The sequence below is a fragment of the Ursus maritimus genome, unplaced genomic scaffold (assembly GCF_017311325.1).
Source record: "Ursus maritimus isolate PB19 unplaced genomic scaffold, ASM1731132v1 scaffold_19, whole genome shotgun sequence".
In the NCBI taxonomy this organism is placed as follows: domain Eukaryota; kingdom Metazoa; phylum Chordata; class Mammalia; order Carnivora; family Ursidae; genus Ursus; species Ursus maritimus.
This window is the reverse complement of record NW_024424341.1, coordinates 26592007-26612478: the sequence shown is the minus strand read 5'-3', so window position 1 is coordinate 26612478 and position 20472 is coordinate 26592007. Positions and strand designations below refer to the sequence as shown.

The following is a 20472-nucleotide window of genomic DNA, read 5'->3' as shown; positions in this document are numbered from 1 at the left end:
ACTGCCCTAAATCATGTAATAAGTAAGAAGATGGGCAGGACTTCGACTTGACTTTCCTTGGATGGATCCTTCTAAAACCTCAGGTTGCCTTATTTCTATTCTCCAGGTAGCACCTCTTGGAGGAGGGTTAGCAAGGTGGGACACTACTGGAAGGGAAGGATAATGGCTTGGGGCCTGAGGGTACCTTGCTCTTTCCAAAGCTGGTGGGCAGGGCAAGGCTGGCCAGTGGCCCAAGTGGGAAGTTGGTGAGCAGCCGTGTACCCTCTGCCCTTCCCCAGGAGTGGGTTGGCTGCTCTATTGCTCAGAATGGCAGAAGTTTCTGCTCCGCACGTGGAAGGGTGACGTATTGGCAAAAACAGTATAAAATATTTCTTACTGATTTGCACATAAAAGATGATCCTTGCTGGATCATCTAGTCTTTTTTCTCTTATTAAGCAGCCCGTATCTGCTGAGGTGGCTTTTTGGGTATTTGGCCCTTTGCATCATCCGTGGCCCTTATTTTGTGATCCCCTGGGGTGGGGCTTCTCCCACGTGCTGGTTGCAAGATTCTGTGTTGGGGCTGAATCACTGGCAGGCTTGGCCTGGGGCTCAGAAGCACCTTGATCCCAGGCCAGCAGTGCTAAGCTCCAGCCTCTTGGGTCATACTCTTACTTCTATTCCCTTTCTCACTTTGTTCCTGGGATGTGAATTTAAAATTTAAGTGTTTTATGGATGAGTTTGGAAGCCTGGCTTCACCAGCCAGCACCAGCTACCACCTCTACTTCCATTCTTTTTACCTCTAACTGCCTTTATTGGGAATTCAGGTAGAAACTGACTTTTCATGGCTCTGGAGTGAAGACAGGGCTGCTGGCTGCTCATCTGGGAAGGCTTCTAATCTTGGCACCAGGTTGGAGGGCTAGCAGAACGTGTCTACCTGCTCTGTGGAAAGAAGTAAGCTGGGTATGTGATCTATTTACAGACTTGGGCTAGGGATGCAACAGAACAGGGCAAAAATTGAGGTTCCAGTGAATATAGCTTTGTCACTAACGAACAGGCTGTGACGTTGGTCATGAACTTACCTTCAAGTTCCCTAGGTCACAAAAATGAAGCCAGAGGTTAAGAAAACCATGGGTCAACCCCACCTTCTCATTTAAAAACAAGGAACACCTGGCAAGGACACCTGGCACATACAGGTGCCACAGGCTGTGTGTGGGGGTGCTCCCCACCCCCCAGAAGCGCTTCCTGAATGTTTTGGTGTTGGGACTTCAGCACAAGAGTCTGTCTGGACCTCTCTCTCTCATGTTTTCTTTAAATTATGGACGTTTTCCATTCAGATCCACCTTAAAGTTCCTTCCAGCTTTAATACTCTGATTCTTACCATTTCTTCCTCAGATAGTAACCAATTTCCACCCCCCTATAGATACAAAAGCATGTCTGTGACAATGGCCCTGAAGTGGGTTCTGGAGACTGGCTTTCAGGCTTCCTGATGTGAGGGAACAGCGAGGCCGCTGAGCCGGACGTCTTTCCGGGGCCCCTGTTGCTCTCAGTCACGTGCATCTCCCCTTAAATGCCTAGTTGATGGTAATGGTACTTTAGACACATGAAAGATGTCAGCAGTTGAGGGTCTCAGGCTGAGATGGGGGCTCATTCTAGGGACCCCAGAGCTTGCTTGCCAGGTCCTGTCTATGGCAGGAAGCTTCCTCCTCCACTGGGCTGTGTAGAGAAGGCTCAAAAGCCAAGAGCTTATGGGGCATCACGGTTGGTGCAGAGAGCTTCTCCTTCCCTTTTTTAGGGTGGCAGGTTGTGGTGGCTGATGTCTGCTCTGGGTTTCTTCAGCTCAGGGGAGGAAATTATACTCCAGGTGGGTAGAAGAGGATCTGCTGCAAAGGATTCTGTGGGCCCCAGGTATCAGAATCTGAGTGACATCTTCCCACTGGGTGGCTGAAGCACTTATTTTACTGACAATCCCCTTGGCTAAAGCCAGTCCTAGCTTCGTGACTCTTTCTTTCCTCTCTTTGGTTACTTCTTAGAGCAGTTTTAGGTGCACGGTAAAATTGAGCAGGAAGTACCAAGATTTCCCATTTACCTCCTGCCCCCACACAAGCACAGCCTCCCCACTATCAACATCCCCCACCTGAGTGGTTCATTTGTCACACTCGATGAACCTACATTGACACCTGATCCCACAGACCCCATAGTTTACGTGAGGGTTCACTCTTGGTGTTATATATTCCACAGGTTTGGGAAACGTATAATGACATGAATCCATCATTAATCTATCATACAGAGACCATTTCTATTATTAGCTCTTCAAACTACTTTTTTAGAAACCCCTTTGGTTATTTCTTACAGAATTATAGTTAGCTTTCTTGCCCTTTCTCTTATCTTTAGAGAAATTACATTTCCCTAAATTCAACGCCTCTACCTCATCAGATCTCCCTGGCTAGGCTTGCAAGGCCAGATGGCTGGATGACATATCTTTTTTTTTCAGCTCTGCTGCCCCTTCGCTCCACGTAACTCACTACCTGCCGTGCTCTGGTGTAATCACCCCACAGGAAGTGAAAGATAACTTTGAAAAAACATGCAACATTCAAAGTATCCAGCTACTATTGTCTTTGGCTAACATACATGATACATTTTCATAAATATAGAGACAGAATGCCTTTTTTTTTTCAGTAGACTGTACTGGGGATTTTAATGACACTGAAATTTTGTTTGAATAAATGGGCCACAGGCTAGAAGCGGGAAATCGTTTCATTAGTACCAGGTTCTTGACTTCTTTTTTTCTTCTGGAAAATATATCCTTACTCTAAACCCGATGGAGGGGGGGTACATAGTCAAAAACAAGCATAAACAAGCAGACAACTGTCACAGCAGAGACTATCAGTGATGCCCGTCACTCCTGCCCCACGCTGCACTTTTGGTATTTGCCCTTGCCAAGTACTGGTGGGGCATGCTATGTAACATGTCTTGGCTTTTGTCTGGCTGGGGAGGGAGGCAAGAATATTTAAGAATCCTTACCAGCAAATGGGTTTCTTCACTCCTCCTGCCGCCCTACCCTGAGATGCAAACTCTTTCATTTCTTTCTCTTACTTTACCTTAGTAGCTATTTCTCTCAATTTCCTACAGACCAGGAATATAAATTCCAGACATGTATTCAGTTTAACAAAATCCTACCACAATAACATAGTTTAACTGTCCTTGGAGTTTGTTGTAATGGAATTTTACTTGTATTGAGCTGGCTGGGGAGAAAAATAAAATTGTTAAAAGGAGAAATGCAATATGGCGGAAAGAAAGCAGATGGCTATCTCCCTCCTCCGTTCGGAAAATGTATCACTCATTTCTCTTCCTTTCTTTTGGATCTTGGGATTACTTTCCTTTTTGAGGTTGTTAAGATTTTTTTTCTTAAATACCAGACAGATGGAAAAAATAAAGGGGGAGCTAATTATCTCTTGTTGGTGTAAAAACTAATCCAGATAATCCAGAGGCTTGTTTTGGGAATTACAGCTCTCCCATATATATGAAAGAGACTATGTCTTTTAGAATCCAGAGAAAACAGGGATGAACATGTTGCTGGGGGCTGGAGGGGGCAGAGATGTCTGCAAGACGCCAAGAGCTCACTGAGACTGCTATGCTCATGTCTTTATTTTATAGTTTGGGTCTGGAGATGGTAGTATGGTTCCAATGCTCACTCCACGGGAGAAAGTGGGCAAAACTCAATAAAATGTTAACATCTTGCAAAATAGGCAGGGACCTTGACACATTCCTGTAAGAGCTGATCCAGGTCAGGAGAGAGGGACGGAAAATCATTGTCCTCTGAAAAACGTACGTGGAAATGATGCTCAGGGCAAGGTGCTGATTCTAGCAATATGAGGAACCTGAAGGAACAGGGAGGAAATGACAGTCTTGATTTGAGGAGAAATTAATGAGATGATTCCTCAAGGACTGGCCTCATGGCTGGGCAGCCATGGGGTGACTTCTTCCCTCTGGGATAATGTGGGGTCTACAGGTGACAGAAAAGGTATCTATGGATCCAGGCTGTACAAGGGAGCGGGATGCTCTTGTGCGGCTTTCAGAACACGTTACGGGAGGAAGATGTTTATTCTGTCTGTGCCTCTCTTGTCCCCACACTTTCCAAAAGGGACTGGGTCAGGGGAAGGGATAGGTCTGAGAGATGAGACACTTGGCTGTCATCAAAGAGTCTTAGATAAGAATGAGCCTTAATTCACTCACCTCTTCCCTCAACATACAAGGAAACAGTGATCTCTGGTCCAGAGTAGCTAAACAGAAGATCTGTCCCCCAGTTCCTACTTTGAATTCCCCATCCAGTGATCTCTTCTTGAGAAATAATATCAGGAGGTTGCTATTTCTTTGAACCATGGGACTAAGAAAGACGAGATCATATACATAGCAAAAGACAAATGGCAGACATACCTGAGCAGTGGGGTATCCCAACAAACTTGGTGATGTCCATTCTTTGGCTCACATCCTGGGTCGTCCCCCTCCAGCCCAAGGTGGCACACAATTTTCCCTTCTGTATGGGCTCTGTCTTGCTTGGACCTAGGGCTTTGGTGTATAGCCTTGGGTGCCCTGTTTTCAGCTTCTTCTCCTCTATCTCAGTCTTCAGTTTCTTGTTTTCCTGCTGCAGATGGACCATTACATTGTGGAGGTGGCTGGGGAAGGAGAGGGAAGGATAGGAGTTGTTTGGTCTGCTTCAGCATCTTGGTTTCCCACCAGAAAGGGCAGATAAAGGTGCCACAGGAAGGAGGGCCATGGACATCCAGGTCTTTTCAGAGCTGGTGCTCTCATACTCCAGAGAAATGGAGGCCTATGTGTATTTTCTGGAAGAAGCCGAGCCCAGGATTGAGGCGGACACAACACCGGTACTTCTGAGCCACTGCGTTAGGTCAGCTCAGGGCCCATTTTCATATCTGTCAGATGGGGACAGGTGACTCTGATCTGCCTTCTGCACTTCATCTAAAGCTTCAGTTTGACAAATGATAGAAATTTGATTTGAAGAGCTGGAAGGCTGTCATGAACAATCCCATGTGCCTGGGCTGTCCCGGCTGTGCCTGGGAAACACTTTCATCCAGTTCGGATGCCAAAGCCAAGTTCTTTCCCCTCCCTTTGCTGGAAGGTTGAGGGCACAGGGGATCCTAGCTCTGTTGAGAGCCTGGGCAAGTAACTTGTCCCCATCTTACGGATAAAGAAATGGTGGCAGTGATGTAGGTGAGGTGAAAGAACTTAGCATATCTCCTGTGGCTCCATAACTGGTCATATTTCTCCAAACCGATGTCGAAGGCAGTGGGTGACTGTGGGCTCTGGAACCAGACTTCCAAGTTGGAATTCTGGCTATTCATGAGGCCACGGGCAAGTTATTTAGCCTCTGGGTTCCTCTCTTTCTTCATCCATAAATGGAGACTTTAATGGTACTGAACTCATGAGTTCTTACAAAGATTAAATAAACTAATACATATAAAGCACTTAGAACCGTGCCTCGCACATGTAACAGATAAATATTATTTGTATCATTATTATTATTATAAAAAGATGGTCTTTCTTCAAACAGGTTCAAACTCAGGAATGAGTTCTTTGTGAAACAGAACCTGGAGTTTGGCACACTATAAGAAAAAGCCTGAAATGCTCTGTTACCTTCAGATTTTTACAATTTCTCTTTTAGCTAATCCCTTTCAGAAAATGCTTTTGTCCTAGTGGAAAATTTCATGGTCTTTTCTAGAGGGAAATAAAATAATTCATTCTGAACTTCTCTGGGCCTATGCTTTGCCCTCTTGCTCTCTATAAACCTGGCCAGTGTTGAAGACACCCCTGGAGCCTGTCGTGTCATCGCCACACTCCATATGCCACTAGGCCTGGAGGCGGGGTCCTCACCATGGCCTCATTCCCTGGTTCTCTGCTACTCTCTCTGGTCCACTCCTGTCAGCATTCCCCATGCCTTCAACCTCCTGCACACGCTATCCAAGCCTCTCAATTCCTGACTTATGTATTCCAATGATCTTGTCTTCTCCTTAAACTCAGCCACCATCCTGTGGTCACAGCTCAGAACAGAGCTTTCCACCTGGGGCTGATGAATGAATTCTAGGTGTGCTGAGATGTGGACACCCTCAGCTCCTGGGGCAGCCACTGGTTGGTCAACTTCATCACGAACAACTCATCCCAAATTCTTCCACTGTGCCAAACAAATGTGGTTATTTTCTAAGTGTTCCCTAACAAAAGGTTGGGAGCTTGTCATTATCGGTGGCTATACCATCTCTGAAATCTTGGTTTTAGACATCCATACTTTCATCTCTGTTCCCAAACTTCCAACACTCCTCCCACACCACAGTCTGCTGACCCACCTTTGACCATGAGGATGACGCATGGCCACAGAGGAGGGTGGAGCAACAAGTAGAAGGAACTTAGGTCCCCAAATGACCATGTGGGGCAGAGGAACCTCACCAGCCTGGACCCTTCATCTCCCAGGAATGGTTCTTCCATGTTCTATGATCCTTCATTTGGAGGTCTCTTTGTTATAGCAGCTTAGCCTCTACCCTGCCTTTCAGTTCCTGTTTCCTTCTTAGTATTTTTGTCCTCTGAGAATCATAGCAGGTAACAGTGGGAAGGGGCATAGAAACTAGTAACCCCTTTCTGTATTGTTGGTGAGGGAAGGCCCAAAGAGGTGAAGTGATATGCCCAAGGTCTCATAAATGCAGATTCATAACCCGGAATCTTTCCACAGTCCCAGCCCTTTTCTGAGGTCAGATGTATGTATCTAATGATAAACCCAGCCCTGGCTAATGGCTGACCCTTCTCCTTAGGACCCAAGCAGCAGCCTGGGTGGTGTGGGTGACTTACTCTTTTTCACCAGTCAGCTTGGCAATATATTTGACCTGCTCACGGAGCTTGTTTCCTAGTTTCTCATTGGCGATCCTGTAATAAAATCCATAAGAGAAAGTTCCCAGACATGAGGAAGAGCACGAGCTGGCTGGTTGGGAGGCTGGTGTTCTCAGCAAGTCATCTGCTGAGCCCTAGACCCCAGCTCGTCACCTAATCTCCAGAGCTAGAGCCTCCCTAGCACCTGGCAATTGAGGGAAACTTCCATTCTCAATTACTATGCAAAATCACTGTGATCTCAGGTGAGTTCAAGGGATCCAGGCAGGGAAGCCAGATTTCAGGTTGGGAAGAGGAAATCTGACCCACAGCAAAGCATCCCTTTTATCTTGGAGCTGCCCTGTTTCCAAGTCAGCAGGTCTTCCTGATTCTGCCCGAAGAGTTGAGGCCCCTCCATCTTATTCCCAGTTCTTGAATGTGGGCTCTTACTGAGTTCATTTCCCTAGAGGGCAGTGTGTGTGTGTGTGTGTGTGTGTGTGTGTGTGTGTGTGTAAGAGAGAGAGAGACATACACACTATTCTTTGGCACATGTGCAGTTTCTCAGCTCAGCCCAGGCCTTGGAACCCTGCCTTACTTTTTACTTCCGTACTTACTTCTGCTCTTTTGCCCATTGCTCCATGTTGGACATAATCTGATCATTCTCTCGGCGTAATCTGCAGGTGTCTTTAGCTGCAGACCTCTGGGGCACACAACAGGGCTTTGGTACAAGAAGAAAATGAGATTGGGGGGGGGGGGTATAGGCCTGTCACCTCCCTGCTCCCAAATCAGTTCTCTTCTCTCTTCCTGGAAGAAGAAACATTGGTTCTGCTGTTCAACCCTAGGCCAGAGTTGGACCTGCCACAGCAGGATCTCTACCTCCAGCAGTGCATGCACACAAAGGTGACATCTCTGAGCAGGGCACCGTTTATAGTAGAGACAAAGTAGATGTGTATACTTACAATAATGATTTTTGGGCAATGGCATTAAAACATCTTGCTTTTAAAAAGCAATATGTTAAGCCAATTTTTTAACAGATGAAAGAAAAAATATCTTGAGGAATGGATGCCTTTTTTTCTAATGCGAGCAAAGGCCCTGTGGCTACACCGAGATATCCTATGGCCTCCTGCCATGAACTTCACTGCTCAGAGACTGGGGCATAGGGCATACTCAAAGATCTCTTAGCAGATTCTGCTGCAGTGTAAGTGAAAGTGTCAGGATGGGCTCTGGAGGAGGACAGCCCAGGGGGTTATCTAAGTCAGGGATGGCTGGTATACCTGACAGAGATGGCACTCTCTTCTCTGGAGTGGGCCTTTGTTTTGCACACTATCTCTATCAACGAAGGCACAGGAAGACAGTTGGGTTGAGACAAACTGCTGTGGGCCTTAGAGCACCCGGACCCTACTTTGTACTGAATAGAGTGGCCTAGGGGGTGTCCATTCCTTGCTCTTAGGCACCCCCACCCCCGCCAAGGTCGGTTTAGTATCTAGGCAGTTGTGCATGTGCTGGGAGGATCTGGGAGGAAGTGACCGGAAGCTGAGGAGTGCCCACCTCCTTCTCGTCTGCCAGGAGGTTCTCTTTCAGGGCTGCCATTTCCTCCTGGAAGGCCTGGAGCTGCTCCTCTTTAGCTGCCAGCATCTTGAGGTCACTCTGGTGCTGCTTCTGCCACTGCAACACTTGGTTGCTCATCTCCTCCAGCTTCTTGTCGAAGGCTTGCACCTGCTCAGGGGCGCAAAGTAAGGAGGGAGAGTCCGGCCGGCCGGCAGGCTGCTCTGAGCCCAGAGCCTCTGTGACAAGGCAGAAGGGTGCTTTCTTGGCTTTGGGAGACTCCTTAGGGGGCGCTTTGCTTCCAGTACCAGCAGAGGGCGCCCCTGCTCTGATTGTTGCCGCCTTTACCTGAAGCTCCCTGAGCCAGCAAGTGGAGGCAACCGGTTAGCCAAAGGGAATGGCTCTGTACTAAAGAATTTCGGGGCAAGAGGAGACCGACCCTGGGGACCTGGAACAGGAAGGCAGCCTGAGCTCCTGGCTGCTTCTCACCTCTAGTTCGCTCTGCTGTTGGAAGCCCTGCAGTTTTTTTAATTCCATGTTGAGCTTTTTCATCCTCTCCTCGTAAGCAATGATTTCATCTTCCAGCTGAACTTTCCTCTCTTGGGCCTGTGCCAAGCTTCGGTGCAGGTTCTTGGTCTCTGAGGTTGTATGATTGAGCTTCCAAAAAGACAAAGGGGATGCGAATGGCCGTCACAGTTCCTCGGGCCATTCTATTGAGTGCTAAATGGAGAAGGGTTCTAGTCCCTCCCCATCCTCTGCTCAGGGTGGCACAGACACCTGGTCACTTGCCTAGTGTCCCAGAGAGGGGTGGGAGGTGACAGTGGTTGATTTGCTACATCCTCGTTCTACCCCATTTCCTCTTTTTCCAGTTCTCTGAACTGATCAGCTAAGCATGATCAACAATGGGTGGGGCACAAATTGCCCAGACAACCTAGATTTTGGGAAAACTTTGCCCCTGGGTCACCTGTGGGCAGAAAGACTCGTTAGATTTGGCCTCATTCTTTGCGTTTTGCCGCCCAAAAAGAAGACTCACTACGAGGAGGCAAGCCTTCCCTAGAAGGACATCCCAGCTCATGCAAGAGTTTGCAGATCGTCCTAGTGACAGCCAGTTGTGCAGGGGTTGACTCTTGCACTTCTTGTGCTACTCAGACATTTCTTTGCCCCAAACAGCCCTGGAGGTGAGAGGATATGGCTTACCTTCTCGAGAGTTTGTGTCAGGTCATCTTGGCAGGCGATTGACTTTCGGGACAATTCCTCATAGGCTTCTTTACTGACCATGTTCTGGAGATATTGCTTCTCCTTCTGCACAGCCTTCTCCAGCTGGATCTGCAGACTTTCTAAGGCCTCCTTCTGAAGGACTAGCTTTAGGAGGGGGAACATCACTATCAAGGTTCATGCCTATAGAGGCATTCTCTCTGTCTTCAGGAAATGGACAAGAGCTGGGCTCTCTTCTCTCTGCGCTAACATGCAGAGCAGTCTGTGATAAGGTCCCCACCCTCCCCTCACTGTTATAAAAAGAAGAGCTGCCTTTCCAGGCAGGTGCTCTTCTGCACCCCTCTCCCCACACTTCCCCTTCTAAGTTAGCAGTTCCCCCACATACAAGGGGTACTGGCAGTACTGGGCCATGATATATCAAGTACATGAATAATCCCTTTCACAGACTTTGTAGCCTCTAATAAAGATCTGGAATTCGGTTCTAGGTTAGGAACCATGATACAACATTTCATTTGTACATTTTATGGCTTCCTTAGTTCCTGACATAATCCACTGGACTTGATGCACCATGAAAGCAGGACTGTATGTGCTTCCTTCACTGCAGTATCCCCACTGCCTATAGCTTAGTGCATGGCACATAATATGTGCTCAGTAAGTACTAAATAATTGTTTTTGACTGAATGAAATATTTTGTATGGCAATGTTTAGAATTAGGGATGCACTGAACATGTAGTTCTGGTAAAGCATGTTTCAAAACTGAAGTCTGTGTCTTAAACTTAGTAATGAGTATTCATGCTATAGTTAAAAGGAATTGAGATCTGGAGTTAGAGGTTGTGGTTCTGTCATTTAATTAATCTCTCGGAGCCTCAGTTTCCTCTTCTGCAAACCAGTTACTTTCAACTGTTTCATAGAGTTTTGGTGATGATCAAATGAGATTATATAGGTGAAAAGGGCTTAGTAAGGTATAAATTACTATATAGCTGTGAGTATGGTCATGAACATGCTAAGTAACTGGACATATTATTAAATACTTTTAAGCACAGGGTAGAGATCTACTTCCAAATCTGGAAGCAGAAGGGAGACCTTAGAAATTCACATTCCCAACTTCTGTTCTTTGGTATTTTATCTGCTTTTGATATTTTAATAACCCACATTCTCTATGTGGCCATCTACACAGAAACACACTCCACTAGGTTTTCTTCAGTAACTGCTCCGTGCTTGAAGTTTATTTATTTTTTCAGATGGAATTTTGAGTATCTTCAACTCTAGGAATTGGTGAGATGAGAGAGTTAGATTGTACTTCTGACTCTATATTTACATGTCCCGGGAATGAAACCATTCCTAAAGATCAAATTATTTGGTCTTCTGCAAAAAGAAATGCATCTTTTTTTGGGGACTTCTGAAAACATGGAGTCAACTGGGTCTGCCCAATAAACCAGGGGAATCACTGAAGAGAAACTGCAATTCACTGTAAGCTCCTGATAATTAGTGGCCAAATCAGGAAATTCATCACAGAGGTAAGATAACAAAAAGAAGGGTGGTGACATAAATTACAGTGATGCTAGAAGCTAAAACTGAAGCTTAATTAATTAATTAATTGTGTATTATTATTTATATGTAATAAATATATATTATTTATTATTTGTACTATGTATTTATTGTTTTTACTTTTAAAAAATTACCAGCAGAAGATGGGTTTCTTTGGGAATGAAAGCGAATTGCAATCTGGGACAAAGAAGCTGTGGCAAAACCATAGAAAAATCTGGGGCAGGGAGGAGTGGTATTTTTTTTTTTTTTTTTAAGGAGAAAAGAGGTAAGTTGGGAAGGCTGTTATGAACTAAAAGTCCATTGGAGTTTGGAGGCTTTATTTTAAATTTCTCTAACATCAGTGGTTTAGCTTGGAGAAAGATACTGAAAACCTATATATATCTATATCTATATATAGATATATGTAAATAATAAAATCAAAGAGTTTTAATAAAAATTATCATAAAGATGTACTCTCTCCCTTGCCAAAAGAGTTAGGCCTAAATAGATGGTTTTATAAGTGAGTTTCACTAAGTCATCCTTGATTCCTTGCTTCCTCTCACATTCAGTCCATCATTAGTCTGGTCAATTCTACTGCAAAAACACATCATGAATTTGCTAACTTCTGTCTTCACTGATGCCACTAACTTGAATGGCAATAGCGTCCTAACTGGATCACTCATTTCCCTCTCTGCAATATATTTCCATACATTAGTCAGAGTTCTATTTGAAAACCTAGCTCAAATCACCTCTCCAGCCCCTTTAAGGAAATTTCATCAATGTCTTTTCATTGCTCTTAGAATAAAACCCCAAACTGCTTAACAGAGCCCACAACGTCTACCACTACCTATCTTTCTACTCTCCTCCTATACCAATATCCCCCTTGATTACTACACTCCAGTCATACTGACCTTATTTTACTTTCTAGAACATTCCAAGTATTGTTTTAAAAGAGTAATACATGACACACAGTCAGGACTTGTACTGGGAATGTAAGGATGGGCCAAAATTAGGATCAATTAATTAATTTTATTCATCATATTACAAAGAACATCATACCAAAACAGATGGATTCCATTAATCTTAAAAGCAAGAAAAGGATGCTACTGTTGAACACCAAACTGTAGGTACTGTCCAATGCAATAAGACAAGAAAAAAAAAAAAGAATAAATAGTCTGAAGGTTTAGAGAATTTTTGTTGCTTGCAAATGATATAATCATCTACCTAGAAAATCCTTGAGAAGCAACTGAAAAACTATTACTGCTTAGAAGTGAGTTCAACAAGAAGTCCAAACAGAATAAATATGTAAAATAAATTAGCTTTCTTATTAATAGCAATTAATTATAAAATGTAGTGGAAAAACGTCCTAGAATCAAAGAGATGAAAAAAATTTCAAGACCTCTTGCTTTCACATGGTAACTTTAAAAATTGAGATATGGAATATTGATGAAAGAAACTGCATTTTAGAATGCAAAACTAAGCCTCTTTCAATGACTGTTTCAACTGATAATACATATGAGGTACGCTTTTAAAAAGTTGAACATGCTTATACACACACACACACAAAACCCTCTCCTCTCCTGATTGCCATCAAAGGAATTCTGAAATGAATGCATTACTTCCACACTTACATGGCTATCTTTCTTTTGGCAAATATGACAACAGCCCATATTAAATACTCAGATAATATCCCTTACATTCAGTGAGGTTCCTTGTGGATTTCAGTGACTCAGAACTCAACTCTGGACCACAGCAAAGGAGAGATTTATATATCTGGAGGACAAAACTCCAGAAATGTCAATTTCTGTGCTATCTAATATGGTAGCCACTAGCCACACAAAGCTATTTACATTTTAATAAAACTAAAATTAGTTAATATTAAAATTAAAAATTCAGTTTCTTAGTCATACAAAGCCATATTCCAAGTAGTCAACAGCCACATATGGCTAGTAGATATTTTATATTAGAGAGCTCTCATATAGAACTTTTCCATCACCACAGAAATTTCCATCGGGCAGTGCTATTCTTATACTTTGCATAGTCCATAGTAATCTAAGATAACATTTTTTCTTCCTAAATTATAAAGGAATCAGAGCTTCTTTGTCTTTCATTTGTAACCCAAGAGACCACCTATCAAGATGCTATATTTGTTTCCTGCAGAAAGATGAAATATATTCAGTTAGGGAAAGTCTTGCCTTTCATGATGAAGTTCGGGAAAGAGGTTAGGTGTTAGAGCTAGATGATCCAGGTTCAAACACTGGTCCATCTTATTGCTTATTAATCAGTTACCTTGAGCCCCAGCCTTTTTTTCCTCTGTAAAATGAGGATCATAGTAATCTCTATCTTATTGGGAGTCAAGCAGATGGAAAGCATGTAAAGGCCGTAAGTAGACGGTTAATAAATGATGACTGACTTCAAGCATGGTGCCTTGTATATGCTAGATGCCATTTACTCTTTTCTGTCATCTTTATTTGCATAATGATAAATAGCTGTCTCCCTTTCCGTCCCTTTTTAGTGCTTTGGCACTATTTTTGGTAGTGTTCCCAAGCAAATTGCCCACAGTAGACTCACTCAACTCTGGTCTGAAATGTTGCTGTGGAAGATTGCTGCCAAAGCCCAAATAAGATAGTTTGGGAGCTCCAGCAGATATTAAATAAGACCCTCCACATGTGGGAGAAACATTTCCTTGGCTAAGCAAACGGGTGTGGAAGGGTTACCCCCACTTCAGGGAGACAAGTGGAACTATAGGCGCCACAGGATGCACATTGCATTTCTGTTGGAGGAGAGAGAAGTGCTCATTTCAGGTCAAGGGTCACAGGGTTCAAGTTTCTCACTCTCTCAGGGTTTCTGTCAACTCACCTCATTATTTAGCTCTTGGATGACTTGCTGGGAGGCGTTTTGTTTGCTGAGAGAGGATTCCAGTTGCGTGGAACATTGCATTAACTGTGCTTTGACATTCTCATTTTCCTCCTCCAACATCCTCAAATTTTCCTTTGTCTGCTCCCCCATTAGAGAACAAAGCCCAGAAAAGAGGTGTTACCTCAGACTCCCTTAGAAGCCTGCTCCTCCTTCCCACGCCCACAGCTCCATTCTGCAGCCTGTGGTGTCTTGGGCCTTCTCTCTCCTTCTCACTTGCCTTTCTTACCTTCCCTCCCTTCTCTCCTGAGGTTTGAGCACCCATGGCCTCTGTATGCTGCCAGGCTCAGTGGGGCTCAAGACTTGCCCTGGATTCACGAACCCAGCTCTTCCTGGACTCTCCTTCTCACCATTTTTTCTTTCTTTTTTTCCTCCTGTCGGAATGTCTCAAGCTCTTGCTCCAGCAACTTCTCCTGTTCTTTGCTCTTTTTCAACTGCTCCCGTTTCTCCTCCAATAATCTTGTCACCTCTTGAAGCTCCTCTGTTAAACTGCTTTTGGCAGAGGCTTGCTCCCTGTGCTGAGAAATAAAGACTGGCCTGAAAGAGGGCGCCTGGGTGGCTCAGTCAGTTAAGTGTCTGTGTTTGGCTCAGGTCATGATCCTGGAGTCCTGGGATTGAGTCCTGTATCAGGCTAGGCTCCCTGCTCAGTGGGGAGCCTGCTTCTCCCTCTCCCTTGGCTCCTCCCCCTACTTGTGCTTGCTCTCTCTCTCTTTTGCTCTCTCAAATAAATTTTAAAAAACCCTATTTATTTTTATTTTTATTTTATTTTTTTAAAGATTTTATTTATTCATTCGACAGAGATAGAGACAGCCAGTGAGAGAGGGAACACAAGCAGGGGGAGTGGGAGAGGAAGAAGCAGGCTCATAGCGGAGGAGCCTGATGTGGGGCTCGATCCCAGAACGCCGGGATCACGCCCTGAGCCGAAGGCAGACGCTTAACCGCTGTGCCACCCAGGCACCCCCCCTATTTTTTTTTTTAAAGACTGGCCTGAAAGGCAGTCTTAGGCTATATATTTTTGAAAAAACAAAGCAAACAAAGAGAATGAGATAAATATGAGGGTGACTCCTTGGTTATTTAGCATAGGTAATAAAAAAAAAGTTTCCTCAGATGCTCAGCAATATTTTTTTTTGTTCAATTAGATATACCAACTTATTTTATTTATAGATCAAGTTCCCACAGCATCAACCTTCTCTCCCACTTACCAAATCTTTCCACGTAAAAACCTCTTTGAATAAAGTTAAAAAAAATCTTAGAAAAGCACACAAAGAATAATTCAGAGATCAAAGACTTTAAAATGACTGACAAGGATAGCTTTTGAATCATATAAAAAAACCCAACAATGTCCTCCGTTTTTAAGCTTAGCCCTTGAAAATGCTTGTTATCAGTCATGGGAACTAGGGCTGATAGGCTGGCTTAGCATTCTAACACAAATTCTGGACAATTAGTTTGAATGGATTGGTGGTGGCATCTTCCCAAATAAAGACTAATATATTTAGTCTCCAGCAGAGCAGATGCTTGGGCTGGCAGCCTAGTTGCCCTCTATACCTGGTGTTGAAGGAGTTTTAGACGATCTAGCAATTCATTCAGCTTCATTTCCTGCTCAGTCGTTGTCTTCTGAAACTGCCTCTTTTCTTTTTCTGAACTTTCAAGCTTCCTCCGGACCTCAGAGAGTTCTAATGTCAGCTCCTCTATCCGTTTCCTAAAGCAAAATGGCAACAACAGGAAGACAGACTCCAGTGTCTGTGCTGGCAGATTGTGAGCCGGCTGCATGGGGCTTGCTATCTCATTCCTGTGTCCAGACCCGCTCCCCAGAGACAGACCCTCTCTCTGGAGGTACCTGTTGGGTGCGAGTTCCTCTCCAGCCATCAAGGAATCCTTCTGCAGCTTCTGAAGTTCTCTCTGCAGCTCCTGGATGGTCTCTGTCTTCTGCTTCTCCAGGAAAAGGTAGCTTTGCAGTTTCCTCTGGGCATCCTCCAGGTTACTCTTTGCCAGAAGGGTCTCTTCTTTGTACTGGGTGGCTTGCTGAGCTACGGAACACAGCAGACAAGCCAGGCACATGTGCGTGGGAGAAGGGGGTGTGTGGGAAGATCAGACTGTCAAATAAGACCAGTTAAAAAGTCTGTTCCTTCATTTTGTGACCTACTTCAATTTCCAACCCGTCCTCATTTTTCTCCATCTCATTATCACTCCTCAGGAGCTCTGTTATCTGTCTTCAGCTACCCCCCAGCCGTAGACTGCTCCTGGACTAAAGTTAAAAAATCAATATAAATTGCTCAGTATCTCTTACGTGACTCATCCTGTCATTAGGGACAAATCCTGACCCTAACGGAGTTTAGAGTCTCGTGAGGAAGACATAATTGGCCCACACGACATAGAGAACACAGTCATGTGAAGTGTGCACTCACTGTGAACTTCTGTGAAGCAAGGTCAATGTGGATGAGAACAGTCGGGGATGGACTTAGGGAGAAACAGAGATGGCTGGGCCTGAGAATAAGGTGGAGGAAGGGAATTCCAGATGGGGGGAATGTTAGAGCAAATGCATGGGAATGGGATGGGGGAAGCAAGTAGGAAGAGGGTGGGAAGAGATTGGTTTGACTGGGAAGGAAAGTGGGAAGGAGTGCTGGGAGACTGCTGAGTGAGTGTATGGACAGGAGAGGGCTTTGGAGGATTTTGAAAGCCAGAGAGAAATGTTTAGAGTTAATTTAGTGGGTTCTTGAGCAGAGACCTGGCATAAAGAGTTTTTTAAGAAAATTGGAATGTATTAAATGGAGAAAGACTTCCTACAATATCCTTTTAGCCCATGCCCTTGCCCCTACTGGGTATAAAGGGAGAAACATCAAGTAAGTTGCTTACTGGAGTTTCTCTACACCAAATATGTTACTACATCCTAAAGTTTCTACTATAGTTTCTGTTTTAAACATCACCCTTGTCTCCATTTCTCAGCCTGGGATACTGGAAGAAAAATGGTGTCATTACAGAAATAATGATATACCTTGGAATAAGAAAGAGGGATTTCTTTTTTAAGCGGGGAAGAGAAAGTTCAGTTTAGGGAATGATGAATTAGATGGGAAGGTGGGTTGCCCAGGCGGAGCTACTCTCTAAAGACAAGAGTGACCACAGGTGCCAAGTCAGAGCTGGGGCTCTAGGTTTTGGAGTTGTCCCAAGAATGAGAGTAGAGGGAGGAGGGCAGAGTTTGAGGGATGGGTGACTACTGTCAGAGAAGGAGGGAAAAGAGGAAACAATGGTGAGATTTGTGAAAGAAGAAGGGACCTGCTACATCTTCAAAGCTGGGAAACAATTGTTGAGTGTGGAAAATCAACAGCACACACAGATGCACAGTTAAAGGAGGGTGGGGATGGAGGCCATACCAAGGACCTTTTACCCCCTAAATTGATATGACACTCACACAACAAAACATTTAACCCTTTAAAGCATACGGGTCAGTGGTTTCTGGAATACTCACAAAGGTGTGCAACCATAACCAGTACCTAATTTCTGATTGTTTTCATCCCCCCAGTGGAAAGTCCACACTTAGGGCAAGAAGTTATTGGTGACCTCTGAGAAAGCAGTTTCAGCAGAGGAGCAAGGACATGATCCGCTGCACAGGCTGTGAGGAAAAGAATGTGTTGGGGGGCAATAAAGGGGAGAGAAGATATCTAAAGTGGGGGATGAGTAAATGACGAAGGTCCTGGAGAAGATGGGGAGGAATGCCATGCACAGAAGCAAAGTCCTGTCCTCCCTGTGATGGGGAAAGGTGAACTTCAACGGATGCTGCTGAGAAAACAGTACACATATGCTTTCAGCAGTTCACATTCCCAGTTAGGGGTGAGTGAAGGAGCTCACAAGGGCATTGTGATTCCTGTGAGATGTCCCATGAGATCACAAGAAGGTCTGGAGTGAAGAGTGGAGAAAGGAGTAGGAAGTGGCCATTCAGAGAAAGAGGGGGGACTGCTCTAGCCCCGAGGGTTTGAAATGTGGTTGGGACACCATCTGCTGGGGGCCTCACCAGCCAGCTTCTGTTGCTGTTGGGCATCTTCGAGACAGTCCTTCAGCTTTTGGATCTCAGCTCGCAGGGCCCCACACTCTGCCCTGGACTTATCCTGCTTCACTTCCTGGATGGTGATTTCAAGTTCTGCTGCCATTCGTTGCTGCTTCTCCAACTCCATCTCCTTTTTCATGAGGCTGTTCTGAACCTGTGCCAGTTCCTTCTCAAGCTCATGCAGCATTTCATCTTTCTCTTGGAGGAGCTGAGGAAAGCAAAGCGTGAATGCTGATAGAGGCCTGAGCAGTGACCCTGGGAAGCCAGGTACAGATTATCTTGAACCCTCTCCAGCCACCATCTTCTCTTTTCTGGATATCACATAGTCTCCTACCTCTGCTCCCTGCCTCAAGTCAGGCTGTTCCCAGTGCAGCAGCCAGAGTGGGGCCTCTGAAAGCATAAGTCAGATCTTGCTCTGCTTCTCCTCAAAACCCTCCACTGGCTCCATTTCTTTGGAAAAAGGCCACTGTCCTTACAGCAACCTCCTGGGATGCTCATGATCTGGTCTGACCTCAGCTCTTGCCACCCCTACCCCTCTTGGCTTCAGCTTGTCTCCTAGAATATTCTAAGCAGACTCCCACCTGAGGGCTTTTGCACTTGCTACTCCCTCTGCTTGGAATATTTTTCCTCAAGAACTCTGCCTGGGTGGCTCCCTCACTTCATTCAAATCTCTGTCCAAATGTCACCCTATCACAGAGGCCTTCCCTGACCATCCTGTGTGAAACAGCTACCAAGCTTTTGTAGGAATTTATCAGTACCTGGCATTACATTATATATTAGTTTTGTGATTTGTTTATTGTCTGTCTTTCTAGAATGTAAGGTCCAGGGGAGTAGGGATGTTGCATGTGTTATTATATTCTTAATGCCTAGAATGGTGCTCGGCATATCACAGGAGCTCAAAAATACTGGTTGAATGAATATATGAATGACTCAAAGCTGTTTACCCAGACTCCTGGCTGTGTGTGGTCATCTCTCCAGATACTTCCATTTTGACTAATGGATCCTCTCTGAACCTCCAAATACGGAGCCTGAATGATCAGCCAATTAGTTGGGTGATTTCTGCTAGCTCTGATAAAAGTGTAGTGTTGAACTGTGCTGACTACACAAACTTGCATTGGTTTTACAACCTTTCTTTCCTTACTTCCATTCCTAGGCTTTTCCAGACCTTGATTTATATTGGCAACTACAGATCTTCCAGGGCATAGTTCCATTAATATTTTCAAACTGTCTGATATGCATATTCATAAGATATTTGTAATTTTATACATCGAAATTCACTTGAAGTTCTTAATAAGGCTACACAATATTTGAAGCATTTCTTTCCACTATCAAGCATAAACGAAAGCATAAAAAAAACAATGCAAGTGTGTCCCAAACTCTCTACCATGTAGGGCTGGGGAAGAACCTCTTATAGAGTCAATATCTCTATTAAGGTCCCTGGATAATGGTATTTTATTTATTTATTATGTGCTATGAAGTCCCAAAGAAGTGCTTTCAGAACTGCCTCTGGACCTAAAGAACCTGCTGTCTCATTGCTCATGTGTTGATATTCCCCAAGCAATCACCGTGGGTGCACAGCTGCAGGACTGGCACTGGCCAAGGTCTGGCCTCACACCTATCCTGTTGGTGGTTCTAACCAGGGAGCTCCTCTTGCCTTACCTTGTCTTTCTTCAAACCCAGCTTCTGGGTCTCCGTGAACTGCATCTGTAGCTCCTGCAGCCGCCGTTGCAGGATGACGACCTCCTTATCCTTCCTCTCCATATGGGCGGATGTCTCCTCCCGCAGCCCGTGCAAGTCCAGCTCCAGCTTCATCATGTCTACGGCGGGAAGGGAGAGAGGGCTCCTTGCTCAGAGGAGGGCTCTGGCTCCCTTCTGCCTCTCCCCACTGTGTCCCATCCCCCTCTCCCTCCCGGTTTACCCTTCATGATATTTTTCTTCTGCTCTGACACGGCCTCTAGCTCCATGCGCAAGTCCTTCACCAGGTTCTGGTATTCCTCTACGTGCAGACACTGGCTGTCTTTCTGCTCCTGCAAGTGCTTCAGTATCTGGGCAGATAGGACAGGAGCAGGGCAGGATGAGAACATGAGGGAAGAATGCTTTCTAAAATGCTGAATGTCCAGAATTGGCAAGTCCAGAGAGACAGAGAGTGGAGTAGTAGGTGCCAGGGGCTGAGGGAGGGAGGACAGGGAATGACTGCTCACGCATACAGGGTTTCTTCTTGGAGTAGTGAAAATACTCTGGAATTAGTGGGGATGGTTGTCCAACCTTGTGACTATTTTAAAACCACTGAACTGTACACTTTACATAGTGAATTTTAGGGTATGTCAATTATATCTCAATTAAACAAATTAAAATAATAAAAAAAGGATATGGCAGACTATCAC

General features: G+C 44.8%; 1 protein-coding gene across 1 annotated transcript in view; it reads right to left on the bottom strand.

Moving 5' to 3' along the window:
- Positions 1-20472, bottom strand: part of PMFBP1 (polyamine modulated factor 1 binding protein 1) — a 50595-nt gene that overhangs the window by 375 nt on the left and 29748 nt on the right. The window contains exons 8-21 of the mRNA XM_008702532.2: positions 20007-20133; positions 19748-19905; positions 18056-18296; positions 15887-16076; positions 15595-15748; positions 14400-14567; positions 13993-14130; positions 9589-9753; positions 8881-9048; positions 8395-8562; positions 7461-7564; positions 6832-6906; positions 4414-4652; positions 1059-1069 (exon numbers count right to left, since the gene is read on the bottom strand). Coding sequence (XP_008700754.2) covers positions 1059-1069; positions 4414-4652; positions 6832-6906; positions 7461-7564; positions 8395-8562; positions 8881-9048; positions 9589-9753; positions 13993-14130; positions 14400-14567; positions 15595-15748; positions 15887-16076; positions 18056-18296; positions 19748-19905; positions 20007-20133 — 2106 coding nt within the window. The remainder of the gene's footprint in view (positions 1-1058; positions 1070-4413; positions 4653-6831; positions 6907-7460; positions 7565-8394; positions 8563-8880; positions 9049-9588; positions 9754-13992; positions 14131-14399; positions 14568-15594; positions 15749-15886; positions 16077-18055; positions 18297-19747; positions 19906-20006; positions 20134-20472) is intronic.